Consider the following 20,663-nt stretch of genomic DNA (forward strand, 5'->3'; position numbering starts at 1 on the left):
TACATCTTAAACAACGTTTATTTCAAAAATGTTTTCACGCTATCTTGGAGCAACAAAAAAGCAACAAATTCTGGTGTATTTTTTTTGGATTTGAGCACTCTATATAAGTTTTTTGTTATGGGGGGGGCTAGCTTGACGACAAGCTGGCCCCACCCATTTCGATCTCGATTTCCTGCTAAACGGTTTGAGCAACAAAATCCGGACTAGAGCAACAAATTAGCACATAAATAGCACTAAATTTTTTAATAGGTCCGGATTTTTTTTGCGATGGTGGGGGGGCTAACTTGATAGAGGTAAATTGATCGCTATCAGAAAGACTGAAGTGAAACAATTGCGCAGCAGAACTTGAAGCCTCAACTTAATACGCACACCCACTTGAAAGTACATGTGCCATATGCATGATTTCTAACCTTATGAAAGGGAGAAAATATATCGCACGCTGTTTTGTATTGAAAGCTGACTCATTGTGAGTTTGAAGAGAATAAGGGTGAATAACGTATGAATGATAATTAATCGAATCATGATTGACAATGAAGCTCTGCTGAAATATGATTGGAGCTACAACAATAATTAAAAAATATTTGTTTAAAAAAAGTTATGGCTCGCTACGCGAGTCTGATATAATTTCAGCCCTATATACGTAATTTTAGGGCAGGTATATACATACAGTTTTTGAAAGTCTAAAAATATTTGCCGTTCTTAAAAATTCAACTAAACATTAAAAATTGAATGAACATTATAAATGACTAGCACAAAACACGACAACGAGACGACATGACACCAAGACTCACCAAGAACTCGCCACTGCCAAGGCTCTGCTGGGATCCGTCTGGTGTAACTGCGAGATCCGCGACGATCGACGTGGAGAAGCTCCTGCGTGCTTGATGGTGACACTTGTGCGGACCAAGATTCCTCTGCGTAGCATAACCGGAAACTACAGCGCTCTCGTTTAGCTTGGACGTCCAAATCTCTTGCTCGCGCTGCGGCGACTGACTGATAGTGCGATGCTTGGTGAACCTAGAGATACGCTCGGTCTTCACCCAGTCGTGATTCGGACGAGGCTGCCGCGTGATCGTCTGCAGCGACTTCATGGCGTTGAAGCGCGAGAAACCGTCTTCCATCGCGGCCGCCCACAGATGATCCGGCAGATCCCTGGAGCCGCACTGTGTCTCCACGGATTGACGGTCCGAAGACGAGCCCAGGCCGGAAGTGGTCGGCGTGGTCGGATAGTATCTTCGGTAGGAGGTGTCCTTGGAGTCCTCGATATCCGTGGAGTAGAAATCGCCGTCGCGCGACTCCAACGAGCGATTGTTCTCGTGTAGGTTCAGGGACGAGCCGATGCCAGTCGAGGTGGTCGAGGTGCGGCAGAAACGCCGCTCGTTCGCCGACGTCCATATCTCATCCGTGATCGAGGAACCGATCCCCGTGGAGGTCGTAGGCGTTCTGCACGAACGAGCCTTTCTATAGCCGCTATTGTATGGATATAGCGAAATATTGGGGGACTTTGTATTTCCAAGGGCAGTAACATGCTCCGTTTTAATTGTCGCTTGAGAGGAACAAAAAAAATGTAGAACGAAAGCTCGAGGAGTTAAGTAACAATCTTCTCGTGAAGAGAGTTTAATTCGAGTTTGTAATTACAGAAGATTAAGCTTCCGTCAGAAAAAAAGAGAATTGATCGTAAATTAATTAATACAAAGATAGTAAAAGCAAATGATATTTAGAACAATTTCACGACATTCAGAAAACATGATAAATTGCAATGCAATTTTACTCTTTCTTAGATATGTACGATAAATGATATCATATTCTAATAAAGATAAAAAAAAATAATAAAAACTCCCTGCATCAAAGTTTAGTTCTACTTGTAATATGCGATATTTTTGCAGTTTTTTTCAAAATTGAACATTTCTAGATATTGGGACAAATTGAACGTTTCAGAGAATTGATAACTGATTTGAAAAAGAACTTCTGATATGACAGATATACTAACTTACAAAATTAATCAAGCTCCCTTCTTCTTAGTATGTTTAAAAAATAGCGGAAATTTTAAAACTTGATTAATTTCATAAATAATCGTATATACCTATGAGGGAAGTTTCTTTCTCTCCAGAGCTCGTCGGGGTTCGCGGGGGACGTGTGGCTCGCAGAAGAGGACGCGGCGAGAGTGGTATGCTGATTCGCGTAAGAGCATCTCTGCGGAAATCCCATCCCCTCGTCCAGGCCGGCCGCCCAGAGCGATTCGAGGGGTAGGTCGTGGGCACCCACGGGGGTGTCGCCGGTGCCCTTGCCGCTTCCCGCTCCCGTACCGTGTTTCCCCCCGTTCCCAACGGAGGGGAACACTCTCTCGGCACCCTGAAGGACGCAGCACATACTCGTGCCGCCTCCCTCGCCGCTGCCCCCGACGCCACCACCCTCCTCCTCCGCCTCCGACCCCCTGGAACCAACGCTTTGCAGGCAACCTATTGTGACCGAGCTTTTGACCTGGTGCCAGGCCTCGACCCCTTTTTTTAGGAGGGGGTGACGACCCTCCCGGTGGTCGATTCCTCTCTCGGTTCGTTCTCCTCCGGTAGGCCCTTCAGGCCCGACTAACTCCTTAAGGCCGGCCCTTCATCCCTCTTGTTTTCTTTTTTGCGTTTGCGAACGCTTCTTCGATTGCTAATCACTGGATTTAATAATCAACGAACGATGACGGTTGACGTAATGATCCAGCGTATATCTTCCTTAGGTAGAAAATTGTTGAGAGAACTTGAACACTGAAAGTTAGTTCCGCGCTGTTATAATTCGCAAACAGAGTAATTTAATGTCATCGTTGCGGACTTCTTGCAAGCTTCGAGAAGGGATGCGGAAAGATTGTGGAAAGGATTTACTAAGAATTGCGTAATGAAATATTGTGTAATAGATATTACGTGATTCTGAATCTCTCGGTAGTGTAGAATTTGATATGAACACATAACAGGTTGATATTTTCCCTCTAATTTTCCCTCGTCGGCCTTAGAGTTTCCGAAATATGGAAACTCATCACCAATTTCTCGTAACTACATTTGGCGTACCAATTATAGATGTATTTCATTCGACTTTCTACGTGCCATGTGTAAATGTAATTGTGTAACTCGAAATGTAATCACACATATAAAGAAGTTTTCACAAGTTAAATTTAAAATTTATTTTAAAAAATATTAATTACAGATTTTAAATATAAATTTTTCAGATTTTGAAAACTGCAATTGTATTAGTTTACTTGAGATTTTTATTGCAGCTATATGACGCCAATAAAATATATATCTATAAAAAATTCAATAAAAAGTTTATATAATAGTTTTTTTTATCAAGGTTACTAAATCGCTCTGTATCTACAGTACGATACAATATTTCTTTCATTAAATTTTTCATTAATTAGCTATTTAGATGTTAAACGAAAATCTAACGAAATATATGCATAACGTTGATAATATATATTATTTAAACGAACGCACTGAGCTAGTATATCATGATATTTATATCTCTGGTCCAACAATCTATCATAACTAATATACAGTAAATTGTTATAGTAGCAAACTTTTTGCAACGAAGCGTGGCAGATTATCGGGAACGCAGACGATGCGATACGAAGTCAAAATTCAGTACCGCGTCTATTACGCCTGTCATAGCTTCCGTACTATTTTTTTTTATTCGTCGTACGTGGCGCGACGTTAATTAGCTAATGAAGACTAACGAGAACGAGAAAGCCGGAGTGTGAAGTCTGGTCGATCCGAGCGCGAATATACACGCGGATCGATCCCGAGGGCATCCATAAAGCTTTCGATGCCGACGAAATTCGATGGAATGGCCATTATACTGCACAGGCAAATTGAAAGCCGCGTAATTCGTTATTTACCGACGCAGCTTTGTAATTGACCGGGGGTCGCAGTGGACCCGATGATTTATCGCGATCGTCGGGACCCTTTTCGCCGGGACCGATCTGTCCCGCTCGTGTCGACTGTCCCCGACAGAGATTTACGAGCGATACGACCGCCGAAACGTCCGCGTCGGCAGAAACATATGGTGATGACGATCTCGCATGATATAGCCTCGCGTTTAAAAAGAATTTGGTTTTAAGAGTTCGTATAGAGCTATCAAGATAATTCATAATACGTCTCGTTATGCAATTTAAAGAATTCATCGAAATCAAATTTTATAAATCTCATTAATATTTTATATAAATCGCAACAAACATCGCGATGTTTCTCAATAACGTAATTCCATGCGTCAAATTATTAGGTCTCTCTCCTTAAATGTGATATTGCAATGCTAGTTAATGATAAATGAACCAATCACATTCTGATTTTACTTCAGGAGTATTGCAACGGCAGCGTAATATTTGCGCAATCAAATTAGTATCTTGTTTACCCTTTAAACATGCTGGTCTAACTCCAAATTAAACTCGACACGTTTTCCCTAAATTCTCGGTGCGCCAGACGAAAATAAATCGGCGAATTGCGGAGTTGCATATCATGCACATTGATTGCGTTCATATTAATTCACGCCGGAGCGCGTAAACGCAACAAAAAGATATTAAATCTTCACTAGAATCGAAAGATACTTTTTTGTCGTTTAAAGATTCCCTATATATTGAAAGGATACAATTTCAGCTCAGCGCGGTGATGATAAAATTTGTGATAAAAATGTAATAAAATGCGCGACAAAATTTGTGATGCACGATGAAATCTCTGATATGAATCAACGATAAAATTTTTCGCACCTCCAATACGACGCGATGCGACCTATTTTATTTAATCCTTCCATTCACGTACGTGTCAAATATGCGCAGAAGTCGCTCGCGATATAACTCTTTGCAAAAGAAGCTCTTCTTTAACGGATTTACTGGCGGAAACCCGCGATAGATGCGAAACTTCGTCTGGACGAAAACGTGGCTGCCGTAGTAGCTTCGATGGAAATCTCTCAACGAATTTTCTTTCGCGTCTCTCTCAAAACCAGGTTCAATTTTTATATTTGAAAATGTAGCAAAAGATGAAAATTCCCTCCCCCCCTCTTTCTCTCTCTCATGAAGCCGCGACATATATTTTTTAATATAGCAGCATCCCTTCATTGAGAATGTGTTAGATATAAAGTTAGCTAGGTTGAACATAGAATGACCTATTTTTTAAGAGTATTTATGTATATTCCTAAAATTATATCTCTGAAATAAATTCTTTTTTACTTACAAAAATTTCTCAATATTAATCAATATATATAAAACCTCTTTTTTTAGTGTTTTTTAGGTTCTTTGTGTCGTTAAGTAATTATATTATTTTAATAAGTTTAGAAAAAATTCAAAGTATCGTCATAACAGATTTTTTGTACCGAGATTTAATATTGATATTATACTTTAATCTAAAAATTGTTTTTAAGTCTGTAAACAAAGCCTTGTCAAAAAGGGACGTTAGCGGAAATTGGTTAAGAAACTTTGACTTACAAGATTGCAAAGTTTATATAAATTAAATAGTAAAAGAATATAGATATATATATCCAGTAGAAATAGCCAACAGATGCTCAGGATATTTCATTATTTTCATTTAAAGAATCACTTATAAGCAAGTAATTAAATATAAATATAAATAAATTTATCTATATATTTTATTATTGAAAGAATTTAGAACTTGAGACAGAGATCAAGAAAAGATCTGTCCACATTTTTATAGAAATACTTTTAAATTCCGTTTGCGCGTGAACAACCGCGACTTCCAGAATTAATAAGAGAAGAAATAATGAAAAAGATTCAAGTACCGTGCCATGCAGCGAGAGGAACAAGAAAATAAGAGCTACTAAATATTTATAGAATACTTTACCGACGCAAGACGATTCAACGCGATACGCGATGTGCTTGCAAAAAGGTGGATGCATAAATAAGCGGGGGCGTCTAAGAAGTCGATGTAACGCCCGACGAGGTGCGAACGAATATGCGGTCGGGTTGAGAGGACGAGAAAAAAAAACATCTTCGTCCCTTCGAATGGCCGCGAAATGAGCATGATCCATCATTACGATGCATATAATAACGCGGACAGCACGCGCGCGCCGGCAGAATAAACACGGAATTTAATATTACCATACTACTGCGATGCGCGCATGCAACATTACCGATATGAAATTTCCGCAGAGCACCGCGGAATTTCTGCGCACACGTAATAACCGTACGCAAATTATCACATACGTGAAAATTCTGTTATATTCGCGATCGGCTATCTCGATCTCGTTCGATTGGGTAAAAAAAAAAAATTACAAGCGCGTACAAAAAGACATCAAAGCGCTGAGTATCGTCGTTAACCCACATGAACTGAATTACACGTTAACGGTATCGCGGGAAATACGTTATCGCATCATTAACGTCGATCGATATTTAAATAGAGTCAGTTTTGCCGTAATAAAAATGATATATATGCCATAAGTAAGTATAGATATTATCGAATAAAACGTGTCTCGGAACATATCATTTATAATAAAGATTTTTTCAACTTAAATGTGAAAAAAAGTAATTTACTACTTTCTTTGTAAGTTAGACAGCACCGTTCTCCTCACGTCACATTATCGTGCAAAACATAAATAACTTATAGCAGGACATATATTGTGCTTTAAAGGCAGTTCTCCAATATGGAATATCCTAGATACGACTATAGTATCCATAAAATATATTATGATTGAGTATGACGGTGCCGGTAAAAAGGAAAAATTATCTCCGGCCAATGCAGTAAGCAAGAGTGAGAGAGAGAGAGAGAGAGAAAAAAAATAAGAAAAAAAAACTTGAATTTACAAAGATGGCTAAAGAGAGACAGAGTGCATGCTGCGGTGAAGAATACGTTGAAGTATGGTCGCCATTAAATATTTATAAAATGGTTGCGGGTTATATAAGAGCAAAACGTGTCGGATGAGTCGCTTCCATGTATCTCATAGCTGGCTCACGCGTAAAACTATGATTTCCATTTAATATCTCCATGAATACACTGTCTCTCGCGCGCGTCGGAAAAAAGCGACCACGGAGAAAGAAGGGCGCGCGCGTGCACTTTCGCGAATTTGCCGACTTTTATCTGCCTTCTCGGATGCATTACTCGCGGGTACACGCGTATACGTAATGCATGCAACGCACTATTGCATTATTTCGACATCGTAAAACCGACGTCTAGACTCGCGAAACGGCGGACATTCATAAAAGCAGGACGATCGGCAGAAAAAATGATACTTAATGGCGGCGGAAATGCACCCTATAAACTGTATCGCAATTTCCGATTTGCGGGGATATAAAATTCGCATACAAACTCTGTAAAAATACGCGAGAAGCCTTGATATAAATTACGCATGTTTAGTTATTTTTCACACAATATAAAATGCAAAATGCAAAAATATTGTAACAGAAAGCGATGCGCCAAAGGCCAAAGCCCTTTACGTCTACCGTCTACCAGTCGTCAGTTGGTCGCCAGTCGTGGGCAGTCGTCATTCGTATTATATCAATTGTGCGCGAAGAACCTTTTGCTCGAAGGTCTAAGAAGAAGAAGTGCGCGAAGAACGACAAATTATTCGACAGTAACAAATCAAAGTAATAACAGTAGTGAGGTTTTCGCCTAGAAAGAAGGAAGAAGTGATTTTTATAGGTATAGACGTACAACATTAAATAATCTAAGCACTAAATTTTATAATCTATATGAAAATCGAAAGAAATGCGGACAAAGGAACGGAAAAGATAGGACGTCCTCTCCCACGGTAAGGAAACGATGAAGTGATAAACACATTATTAATGCTGTATACTGTAATGTTTTGCATAAATAAAAGATTTTCTAATCATAAATAATAAATATCGTATAAAAATAGAGCGTGCTCGATGACATATTCGAAAAAAAATATATGTATATATTAACAAAACAAATGCGCCATCGCCGATATTGGCAAAACGCTGCGTTGCGGAAACGAAACGAGCTCAAACTCCGAACAAGTCGCAGTTGGTCGCGAATTACACGCGACGGCTGTAACCGGTAGCACTATGCCAGGTAACGAGGAATCACGAGAGAACAATAAAACGCGGTAAAGCACAACGAGGCGAAAAGGAAGGAAACTCGCGAGCGGAAAAACGGTTAAATTAACCGGCCGTGGGCAATTTGTTTTCAATTACGTGTACAAGTGCGTGAGGGGGATGAAAAGGGAGAAAATGAGAGCGATCTGGATAGAGAAGAGGAGATCGAGCCGGGATTTTATGGTCGTAGACCATAGCGGGCAGGCGCGAGCAGTGGACCGAAAGTTATAGTTTTCGCCTTCCCTTCGACGAAACGCCGTGTCGTGCCGCGCTGCGCTATCAGAACTCCTGAAGTGACTCGTAAAGCACAGACCACTCCACTCCGGATATACCGGGATAACCGGAAAACTGGTAACGAGATCGCCTCCTGTACCATTTATCGCCGCGCAGATAAGCGAGTGCCGATATCGCCTCTTCTCTGAGCGATCTCATTTTTCGTATGTGAGTGTGTGATCATAATTTTAACGTAGATATATCATGCGGTCTATGAAGTCGCCGTATTTTTTATTTTGATTACTTTTAGTATAACAAAGTATTGAGTAAAGTCAAGATTGGAGTTTATTCGTATCTGCTAGAAGTTATAAACCAACACGGAAAAAAAGAAGTTGTAAAATATGGACAACTAACATTTTTTGTTGCGAGAGCTATATTTTTAGCAATAGTAGCACAACGTTTTGTTACTATTGCTAAAAATATAGCTCTCGCAGTAAAAAAATGTTAGTTGTCCATATTTTACAACTTCTTTTTTTCCGTGAAATGTTATCGAGATTCCACGTGATGTTTGATGATTTGCGCGATGTTTGCATTAAATAAAGCAGGAAGCGCTGAATCTCATATAGGTATTAGATTTTATGTTCCGTATCGTTGAAACGAGCCTTCAGATATTCTGATGTAGTAAAATTTAGCCAATAGCTCCGAAATGTATTGATTCGATCCGCAATTATGCGAATTTACGTAATTCGGCGTAATCGTCGCGCCTTTCACACCGATGGAAAATTTAACGATTATATACGCGCTGTAGGCATTATCGCAATTTTGGCGCGTTGTTTATTTCGAGGTGTCGCGCGCGCTATCGTTATTTCCGTTTGCGCCGTAACGACGGATACGTACAATTAAAGCGATTTAAAGGGATTCAATTGCTTCCATTTTACACCAGCCGCGCGAACGTCGTAGGTGGCGTATCGCCGCGCGACGACCGAATAAATTGAAACAACTGTTTTCCCAACAGCCGCGACGAGCTAAACGCCGAGCAAATTAAAGAGCGTGTTAGAGCAAACGCGTGTATGGAGAAACACCGGTCGGCCGTGAAACAACGGCGGCGAGTTTACACGATTTTATCGTCGCATTTTTTTCCAAGCGCGTTTTCATTATTCACTGTCGGCGCTACGACCGTTTGATCGATGTGGACCTCGCGGAAATCCACGAAATTCAGCAAATAACGCCGGCAAACAATATTGAATATATCGTGTCAAGGTAAACGCAGTTTATTGGATTAAAAGCATTAGCTCGAGAGATACATCTATATTTATCGCGACGTAAAAAGAAAATAGGTAATATTAGCAGTCATCCAGTCAAATTCTTTCTCTATCATGAAGAACCATTACTTATTTTATTACGTAGAATGTTATACAATCTGTTAATTTCCAAGTATATTTTCGAAATTACATGCACATTGACAATTTATCAGGCTATGTTAGATTTATCTTGCAACGTACATGTCGTTAGTAGCAAATTAGCGTCGCACTCTCGATTTGCTATGCAGAATCGTTCTCAGGAGTCGAAATAAAAAGGCTCGTGAATAGACAAGACTAATCGTTACCCACGCAGTATAGCAAAAGCGCGTCGTCGCGTCAGACATTTATCTTATTCTACGATGGTAGAAAAATAAGTGCGGGAATGATACGAGTGTCACACGACGGTTTCTCGAGACAGAGTTTCCCGTCTTGGCGTTAAACACTATTCCCATTCATCGCGTCGTCGTGAGAAGGCATCGGGGATTTGCACTTGACAAGCCATAAAAAGGTGGCGACGAGCAGCTCGTGGGAGACGAGAAGACGTGAGCGGGATATTCCGCCGTATTTTTCACGGCGCCGTGACCACGACAATTTTCCATCGGCTCTAACGCGAAAACAAATGTCCTCCTCGTCCGCATCGTCGCCATCAAAAAGAAACCCAGGGCCGCGTCGTCGCCAGATGCTCGAGAGGGTGGATCTCTTTAAAAAAAACTTCACGAAAATCCCCCTTACTTTTAGTCTTCTCAGAATTTACTTAAAAATTCGTAGCTTCTGCGATGTACACAGAGAAATGAAATATTCAAAGTCTGACAAATTAATGTCGATTTCACAAAAGAAAATTTAAATAAAAAATAGCAAAATATAGATAGGATGTAGTGATCCCAATAGTTTTACACTTTCTACAAATAAATCATAAAAACCGTTCTTGTGATAGCAAATATAAAATAAAAAATTTGTGTTGTTGTTGCAGTCAAGAAAATTCCAATATGACGTATTTATAGTTTTACATATTAAAACGTCTAATGCCGTCTAATAAAAATGCCAACAGTTGAAAAAATAAAATAACCCGCAGTCAAGAGCTCACTCGTCTCCACGAGATGCAGGATTTCCCAGGGCGCGTCATTTTTCCTTCTCTTGGAATATTATGCACAGAAGGGCATGGAGCAGAGCGGGACTTAAATTACGCAGTTCTCCTCTATGCGGCCCATTCTACCATTCTACAAAATTCCATGAAAATTACTTTTATTACAGGCCGTAGTGCCGCGTCTTTCCTTCTCGTTTCAATCGATACCACGCTATGATTCTGTTACCAATTGTATCTCGATATAGATATTTCGCTCGAACGAGAGTAATTCGAGTTAATGAACCTTGAAAGGTCTCGCTCTCTCAAAGAGAAGAGAAAAAGATTATGTTACAATTAAAGAAATTATACGGACCTTGTATTTTCAACTTTTAGATATTATATATTAAATTGTTTCATCACTGATATGTATGTACACTCGTGTTTTGCTACATTGCTTGCGAGATAATGAGATACAATTAACAACCTTGTGTTTGTGATAATTTTGATGTACCACAGGGCATGCTGCATCATGCAATTAACTAATTATGAACTGGAATCGCAAACGACAGGATATAATAATTTTACGTCGAAAGCCGTTTTGTATAATACTCATCGGCGTCACGTGAATGAAATGCGTATTATTAAGCTGTCAAGATAAACGATAAATAAAAATCCTCGATATTCGTTGCGAGCTCTCCGGCGTCGATCATAAACCGATCGTGAGTGACGTTTTTTTTATGGTAAGCCGCCTGTCCCTGGCACAAGTAGACCGACCATATTTTGCAGACAATTAATGACTGGCATTGAAAAAAAAAAAAAGAATGAGCCGAACAATTCGCCAAAATCGAAAACGCGAAGCGCTGTTGATATTGACTGCGAAGATAAAACGTGCTGCCGATCGCAGGCTCCGCGTCTCGTATAATTTCGTGAACAATATTTATGCTAGACTAACTGTCGTACTTCATATGTCTCGTATTTCCCGTATTTGACTATACATTCTATATTTTTTAAATTATCCATCATTATTTATAGATACGCCACCCCATCAAGGGAGTTTATAGATAATTTATCGAGTTTTATGTCATTCCGCTTTTTCTTGGCTCACAGTTCTTATTGTTAGAAGATCTTTTCTTAAAAAGGTTTTTCTTCGTATACCAATATTACCGTATTATGTCAAATAATATAAAATTAATAATCTTCAATATAAAGACGTATAACATTAAATGCAAATTTAAAAGTTCGTGAAAATCTAGATGTTTCTCTTGTATTCTCTTTATGAGCATTGAAAATTCAATCAATGTCGAGCCGTTATAAAATATCAAAACATACAAAGTATACATGTTATTCATTAAAGCATCACTATTCATATTTTCATTCAAATTTATTTATTATTTTACCGTAATATAATTTGAATATTATCTGTTATAAATCTTTTCTAATCTTTATCTAATTCAAATTTTTGGATGTTATATATTACTTCAGATTTTTATGTGGTATTAATATTTAATATTTAAGTAATATGATTAAAAGATTATTTTGTTTAAAATTGACTAGATTAAATACGCAAAGAATATTCGCCTAGACGAAGACTGTCAAATTTTATGCTCGTCAAACGAATAACGAAATTTCGGGTGAGGTCGAAATAAGAGAGCGCGTGAGGTCCTTCGTGTATCACGAAGAAGATAACACCTACACGATTTCAGCTCAAAAGGAACAAGTTACATCCCAGTCGTTGCACACAATTGTTATCGCTGCTATTCTCAAGCTGCAGTTACCATCAATTGCAATAGTCAGCACTCTCGATTCTGGCGGAAGCACAAGATGCACCAAGAGCATCCTCGCGAAGGAATTCTCACGATTGCAGAATTTCGTTACTAATGCAAATTGCTTTAAATCAATAAGAGATTAATAATCGACGATTTAACAATCGCTAAGATTATTAAAAATTATTACACAAAGAAAACAAAATTTAGAAAACATTTAATTGGTTGGAATGAACGAGTTAAAAAATGCGAGCACGTATAGTTCGAATTGGAATCGCAGCTAAAAGTATTAATCTTTTAAGTATGGAATTGAATAGTCACGTATATAAAACGAGTTTTATATACAAGTCTTACGTTAATTACATAAATAATTCCATTGTATAATATTTTCTCTTATGCCTTTACAAACGTACAAAACTAAAGCAATTAGCATAGTTGCGTACCGAATCACCACCAATTGTAATTGCTAATTAGAATTATAATTTGCAGTTGCAGCTCTACGAATGTAAATTCGACTTGAAAAAGGGAGGCGTAGAGATTACGTGATAGAATCCGAATGGAGTAACAAGACAAACGCGCGGGGTTATCACTCTTCGCATACACGGAAATGTTATTCTGGCAAATGCGCGTGTTTTTGAATGCAATCAAGCCGTTCGCACACGGTTCACGTTGAGTAAATATGATCCAAAGCTCGTTTGCGCGGCGGCGTAGTTGCAGTTTGCACAGTGTCAAGAGGAAAATTTTTTCCAATAATATCGATACTCATCGACGACGAAGCATTATCACGCTTAACTGAAAAATTTTTTTTTTATTTAATCTGCCTCTCGCCTGAGATGCGATCGACTACCGTGAAGTCTACGATACTTCATTTTAATAACGCTACTCTCGAGTACTCTCACGTATTCTCTTATAAACACTCGGTAAAAAACGCAAGAGCATTAAAGTGCAAAACGAAAATGTTTGGTCGTTCGTCTCTAATAATTCCGTTAATAATTAGATAAACTTCTAATTTAACGTTTCGTTATTCTAATGTCTTCTGTCGTTAATTTTCCTATAAAAAAAATAGTTGCAATTCTTTTCTTATATTTTGATTACCGTTGCCATTATAGCCGCTGGGGTTCGGGTTGCAATAACACGTGGATGAAACGAGGATGAAGAGAGGGGGTTGGACGAGAGGAACATACGTAGACGTGCAATCGCGAAGTGGGCCTGGAAAATTTATAAACCTCCCTGCTTCCAGAAGAGGATCCGGCGAACGTGACCACGTTGAGCAAGCTGCTGCTCCATTAGGATTAGACCGGCTATACCGGAAAAAGAAAGACGACGGAAGACACTAATGCCAGCGAGGATTTAGACACATGCCGCGAGAAACTCCTCTCTCGCATTCCTTTCGTTCTACGGCAAGTGCAGAATTTTCTACGAGAAGAACGATAAATTGATAAGGAATGCTTTAATACGACAGATTGCTCCTACAATCCCTTTTAAATTACTGCAGACAAGCATTTTATCTCGGTTCTTTCGTAATACACAAACGCATTAGATCCTAATGACACTTGATAAAAAAAATTGTAATTTACAAATATTTTATGTATATTTATGAATGTAATTTCTATTTGAAAATGGAAACTCGAAATTTCACTCTGAATTAAAAACATGACCGTTGCCGACGCTTATAGTGGTAATTAAAATTAGAGAGCATCGCAGATTTTCTCGACATAACTTCTGCTTCCAGAAACATTGCGACGAATGTCGCGAATTAAATTAATTTTCGCGACGAAATCGCCTTTGCTTTTAATGCTACGTCGTTGTTGATGTCGCCGGTGGCGTACAAAAAAAAAGGAAGTAAAATTTATGGTTGCACGTAAATGCATTGTGGTTTTATCGTCGAGTTAACTCGAAATAAAGTTCCATTTTCTACGTTTACGTGCACGGCTGGTTTAAATATTTATTAGTTTGAACTTTAAATTTATTTGTGTTCATTTCTAATTTTATTGTTTTAAGAAATGTTAGCCGGATAATATTCACATCTCGAGAAAATACATGTGCTCGTCAATGTGTATATATATCTGTCTGTAGAACATACGTCGCTTTAATGTCATACTAAAACGTTGCTAAAAAGAGATATAACACCGTTGCTAAAAAAGGAAACTTTTCGTTGCTTGTATGACGATCGTAAAGAATGCAGATCACGCTAGGTTATTTTAAAGCTCGCTCGTAATTCTCTGTGATCTTACTTTGCAAATATAAAAGTTTGCCTGCCATATAAAACCTACATACGCCCATCCAGATATGAATTTGCAATTTTTACAACGTTATATAATATATTGTTATAACTTAAAAATTCTACTTTAAATTATATGTATATAAGCGTAATATGAGCAATGGATGCCACGAATTATTGGCCAATGAAACGAATGAATTGTACATAACAAACAGCGTGCCGCTTATATGTTTCGAAATTGAAAAGATGAAAAATTGTTCATGCAATTTTTATTGTAAAAAAATGTAGCAAGACCTAATTTTAGCGTATAATCTAATTAGCACGTATCAGTGATATTTTGTCCTTTTTTTCATCAATTTCACATACATGACAGCTGCTTTATAATAGAAAAAAAGATTTAAAAAGATTTGTAAATATACACACGGCAATTATTTCAATTTAGATCGCCCTACATGATTTCCTCTTTCGAGTCTCTATAATTATCGTTTCTCATAATATCACGTATCGGAGCGGACAAATGTCGGTTTAATAGACCGGAAAACTTTCGCGGTCTACGGTTTCGCATTGCTGCTCGAAGGAAGTCATGAGTACGACTAAATAATTGAAATTACCGAGAATATTCATGGGAAAGCAGGGACGAAGACAGATTCCGTAGCACATCATTTCGCTAACGCAGAACGTCGCGTGGAAATCTCGACGTCACGTATTTGCATTGCAAAAATCGGCGGCGGGCAGTTCGTTACATTGAGCGCATTTGCAAATGGTTCGAGAGTCGCGCGAGTAATCCGAGACGGTTTCTCCGGTTTCTCCAGTCGTACCGACTGGATTAACGTATCATTGTCCCATGGCGCGGAAACGCGCGACAGTTTGGAACTACGTGGGGGGATGGTGTTACGTATGGTTACCGGTTCTCCTGCGGGCGAGCGGGAAATTCATCGTTTCTTGTCCAGCGGGAGACGAAACGAGGAACTCATTCATAATCGAGCGAGTTAGCGGCGCCGAAGTTTTCGATGGAATTTCGGTATTCCGTTAATGGCTCTGCCTCCCCCGAGAAACCCTCCGGCCGTCCCTTGTTGACACGGCGACGGCGGAGTGATTTCGTCGTAGATCGCTATTGCGGCGAATTTATGGTTGCTACTATACATCGCGCATTAAGGCATGAGAGGAATATCATTCTGATATCACAAGAAAACTAACGATGATCTTGATTATGATGATGCAAAACAATATTTCATTTTATTAATTTAATATTTAATCATTAAAAAAAAGGCAATAACAGGAACCAAACTTATTTTTTTCTTTGCTCTTGTTCTTCAACGTTCTTTAGTTTTCATAAAAAATATCATTGCGCGCGTAAAAGCGGTATTTTTGGAATACATTGTGACGCTTTAATTGAATTATTTTTTTCACAGCGCCACAGTTTTACGTAATCTCGCGATAACGAATACCGAAATATATTTTTTAACGCTTTTGTTACGTGTCTGTTATTTTTCGCTAAAAATTCCACGTCTGCGTTTGAACGTACCTTCCAGGTATTGGTTAGAAAAGGCTTCCCTTCGAATGGGAAACTCTCGTAATCTTGCACACGCTGTCTCTTTCTTCTTCCTCGCGCACTCGTCTTGCATCGGCCATTAATCCTAATCGACCAATCGCCTCGCGTGAATACTAAGTATTTGTCGCTGCGCTTCCCGATAAAGATGCGGAAAATTACTTACAAATGGGGAAAGCTTCCGGAAAAGCTCGGGTGTGGGTCGGCAGGCATTTAATTTGCTTTTGGTGCCATCATGGAGCACAGGGCTTGCAACAAAGCGTTCATTTACGGCATTTTACGGTAAAGAGAATCGCGCGTATTGAACAAAAGAGGAGAGATTGAACAGAGAGGATGAAAGGGTAGAAGGTGACGAATTCTATACTATGTGTTTAATTTGTAGACTGTGACATAGAGTGGTTGGGATCAAAAGAAATCGAATTATAGTCAAGAGATCAACGAGAGAACAATTGAGCCCATAAATATACGAATGCGCCTCTCAAAAGATCAACTGTCGCGTTGAGAATATCGACTTTAGAACGTCAGAGATTATCCATCGCAATTATTTCCGTTACAATATAAGCCTTGACGCTGTGCTAAGATATAGAGTGGCGATTACACTCATAAACTGCGCTTGCTATTATTTCTGTTCTGACATTAATGACTGACTAATTACTATTTATCCATAGCAATTAAACTGCACTAATGTATGCTATCAATCATTGTAATTGTAATATTGAGATAAACGTAATTCTGCACAAATTAGCCTTATTTTCTCGATACTATTAAGTAAACTATTAAGCAGGCAATTAAACTTGGTACAATTTTCTAGCCAAGCAGTGAAGTACGCTATACAGGATGATATTTAGCTCGGTGTCGCAGAAACCGAGCATCAACAAATAACCACAGCAATAAATAACCAATGCGTACGATTTGATCAAAGCTGATAAATTTAGCCGATTTGTATTGCTATTTCGATAGGGCATGATATAGAGCTCTTCGTTAACAATTACAATGTATATTAACACGCATGTATGCATGCTCGTTAACGAATTTCATCTCTAATTGCAAATCGTTTCGTTTGACATCCGTACGCAACATCATTCTATAACGTTGCATTCCACAGCTACAAATTGAAAAGCATTAATATGGCGGTGAGCTTTTACGAGCAGAGTGTTTCGCAAACGTGCTTAATACGGATATTTGCAACCGCGAAAATGCATGGCACGCAGATTTTTTTCGAGAATGAACAAATTGCGGGAAACGAATAAATAATCTCCAATGAGCCGATAAAACGATAAAAAATATATAAAACGTTGTAAATTTTTAATTTCACAGATTTGCAAGAGAAAATGATGCTGTCCCGGCCGATTTGTCGTATGAATAGTATATGCAGCACCTAACATAGCTTGAAATGAATGTACAAACATGCGCATTAACTATTTGCGATTTTGTCCCCAAGTGCTTCGACGATGGACCATTAAATTACTCGCGCGCACATGGAAACACATGTATACACATGCGCACGGATATATCGGTGAAACGATATAATGACGCGGATACATCTGATATATAGATGCTCCGTCCACCGTCCAATCTCCAGAGAAGCGAGCGTTTACGTGGCGAACTCGCTGAGTAATGACGAGAACGTACTCGAGTTAGATTAGATGGAGTATGCCACCCCGAAACGCGTGCAGGAGAAAGAGGAGAGAGCTCTATCTCCTTAGTGAATCATTTGTCGCGAGTGGAGGAAACTCCATCGAACGTCCGCTCGCTTCAACGCTAATTTTAATCGCCCGGTCCCCGTGGAACGTACTCCGATACAACCGCGCCCCGCGTTCTCCGAAACAACAACATACGAGGCAGAATTAGATCGTGGCGCGAAACTACGAGCGATGAAACGCCGGTGTTACAGTGTGATACATGACTGACGGCTCCCAGAGAGATTGCTTGTCGTTCGCGTCGCACAACATCAGATACAGGATGATGCCAACGCGGACCAACATCGACTTTTTCGCGGCATCGCGCGGTTGATGGCATTTCCTCGATTCAGTCGTTTTTACGTTTATTTGAACTTGGAAAAAAAGCTTTTGCAACGCGCAATAAATAAAATGATCAAATCGAATCATTGGACAAGTGAAAGATTTCGAGTGAGATTTGATTAAATTTATATGCCGCGAGATATAAGTATATAATAGCAAATAAAAAGAAAAAAAATGCATCGATGGATTTAGAATAAAAATACTTAATCTATAAATTGCGGAAATCCTTTAAATAGTTATAAGTCATATCCACAAATGCAATATGCATATATAAGTAATTTAATTCAATTAAAATTTCAATAAGAAAATTCTAATGAACCGGAACCGAAAAAAAACTGTAATTTACAAAATACCGATACTTTTGTTAGTTAGAAAACCGAAATCTAAACCGAAACCTTTATTAAGTATATATAATGGACCGAAACCGGAACCGAACTGATATTTTCGTCCGGTCCGGATCCCTGCTTTAAATTTTACATTGTTTTTAATTCTAGTTTACCGCGAAGCTTTCAAAAAGCCTTACCGAATCGTATGTTTATTATATACCTACACAACGCTGTCTACAAATGTATACCCATATTTCATTTCGCTTTTAACGTTCCTGAAAATCTCTACTGTAAATATCGTATCCGATGCGTCAAATCGTGAACAGGTCTCGATTTCGCGAAAAGAGAGTAATTGAAGAGTATAGCTCGCTATTTTTTGCAGTCCCGAGTGGTCGTTTGAAAAGTTCTGCCCATATTTCTATGGGGCCGCCGCAAGAGCAACCGCAGCTTAGTATAATCCAAATCACATACGCTCTGTTATATACACCGCTCGGTATACATACGTACATACATACCGACGTCGCTCGAGAGGAAGTTCCTGGGGGGCGGATAACTGTTGCTTTAGCATTTTCACCACCGTAGGATATCTCGTAAATTCGGTGCAGCGCGTCTTGCCATGATAACATCGGGAAACCATTCTATTATCCGACATGACGACGCGTGTGTGTGTGTGACCATGCGTGTGCCTAATATGCGTAGCTGTGTGGTACACGAATGTGGAACATCCATGACGTTGTAGCTACTCATGATCCAAATATTTCTGTTAATGTTTCGTTGATCTTCCACGTTCTATTTTGCGCTGATACGGCGCACGATAATGGACATTTAAGTTATAAGTATTAAAATAAATTTGAAATAAGTCACAAGTAATAAAAAAAAATTTATAAATCGATCTTTTTTCTGCGAGAGTTCTTGCATCTCTACGATCTCTACGAGATTTTTCGTAATGTTAAATTCACGTCTTTGTATTTCAAAACTTAAGCGAATTTCAGGATTATAGATTTCCAATCTTTATACTGATCGAAAGTCATGATATGCCGATAAGTCATGATAAGTCGATATCTTGTTTTCCGCCGTTCCAACGCACTTAGGCATAATTTGAAAATATCCGACATAAATATTTCAAAAATAAAGAAAAGAAAGGGATAGGCTTGGTTTCCTACCGACCGATACAATACTCGATCCTTTCGCTCGAGTTCTCACCCCGCGAGAAGCTATCCCCTGAGATTCGTGAAAGCAGACCGGAAACGAGATTTCTACATCCTGACTCAAACAGGAAAACAGTTCGTTTCCTCATTCGAAATCCATAGAAATGTGCGTATGTGCACCAATACGGCAATCTCTGGTGATTTCCTTGAAACGTCTGCCATTTTGTGCGAGGACGCGAAGAATTATAACTTCCTTAATCGAAAGAGTTTCCGGAAGAACGTTCGAGTTTCGTGCCGTTTCTCGAATCCTACGAGAGTTTATAAAGAGAATTATCTCTCTCTGATAAAATATTCACCGAAAAGGGATTACGTTAGATAACAATTTAATGTAGAATATCTCTTTCATTAGAACGTTATATCTGATAAATTTGACGTCTTTTTACAAATTTAATGAAAATACCAGAGTTATAACTCTACCCTCGATAAAGTATTAAATTTAAAAACGTATAAATTTTTATAAAGATATCCCGTAACTTAATCTTTATGGAACCATTTTATACGTTAAGTGTAATGGATATTACACGATAAACGTTAAGTTTGTAGAAGCTTTCGAGTTCCTAGTTTTTAGACACGTGACTTTGTTACGCCGATACTCTTACGGCCTGATCCACTTTTTTATCTAGTCACTCAACGCGTTACAATGCTCTGGTATGTTACGATTTCCATTTTCGCTTTATGGACCTGCTTGTGACAAAGTAAACGCTAGAGAAAAACGCGAATCAATAAAAGCCATTTATAGATCAAACAATAGCTTTTCAGTAAAGCCGTTCTTTTAAACACAATTTTGGTGTTATATCCGTAACTCTTTTCACGCTACAAGCTGTTTTTAGAAAAACGAAACCGAGAGTGCGGTATGCAATTTATCGACTAAGCAAATACAAAAGAAATAGAAACTCAATATACACACTTGTCATTCGATGAACACAGATTCAAAACGTATTGACGAATAACGTTATACATCCT

The 20,663-nt window shown here is 38.8% G+C and overlaps 1 protein-coding gene across 1 annotated transcript in view; it reads right to left on the bottom strand.

Moving 5' to 3' along the window:
• Nucleotides 1-746: 746 nt before the first annotated feature.
• LOC139818550 (uncharacterized) overlaps nt 747-20,663 on the bottom strand; it is a 47,539-nt gene continuing 27,622 nt past the window's right edge. Inside the window, exons 2-3 of the mRNA XM_071787279.1 lie at nt 2,084-2,753; nt 747-1,470 (exon numbers count right to left, since the gene is read on the bottom strand). Of these exons, the coding sequence (XP_071643380.1) occupies nt 747-1,470; nt 2,084-2,370 (1,011 nt within the window). The 5' untranslated portion in view covers nt 2,371-2,753. The remainder of the gene's footprint in view (nt 1,471-2,083; nt 2,754-20,663) is intronic.

Source organism: Temnothorax longispinosus, chromosome 9 (genome assembly GCF_030848805.1).
Source record: "Temnothorax longispinosus isolate EJ_2023e chromosome 9, Tlon_JGU_v1, whole genome shotgun sequence".
Lineage (NCBI taxonomy): Eukaryota > Metazoa > Arthropoda > Insecta > Hymenoptera > Formicidae > Temnothorax > Temnothorax longispinosus.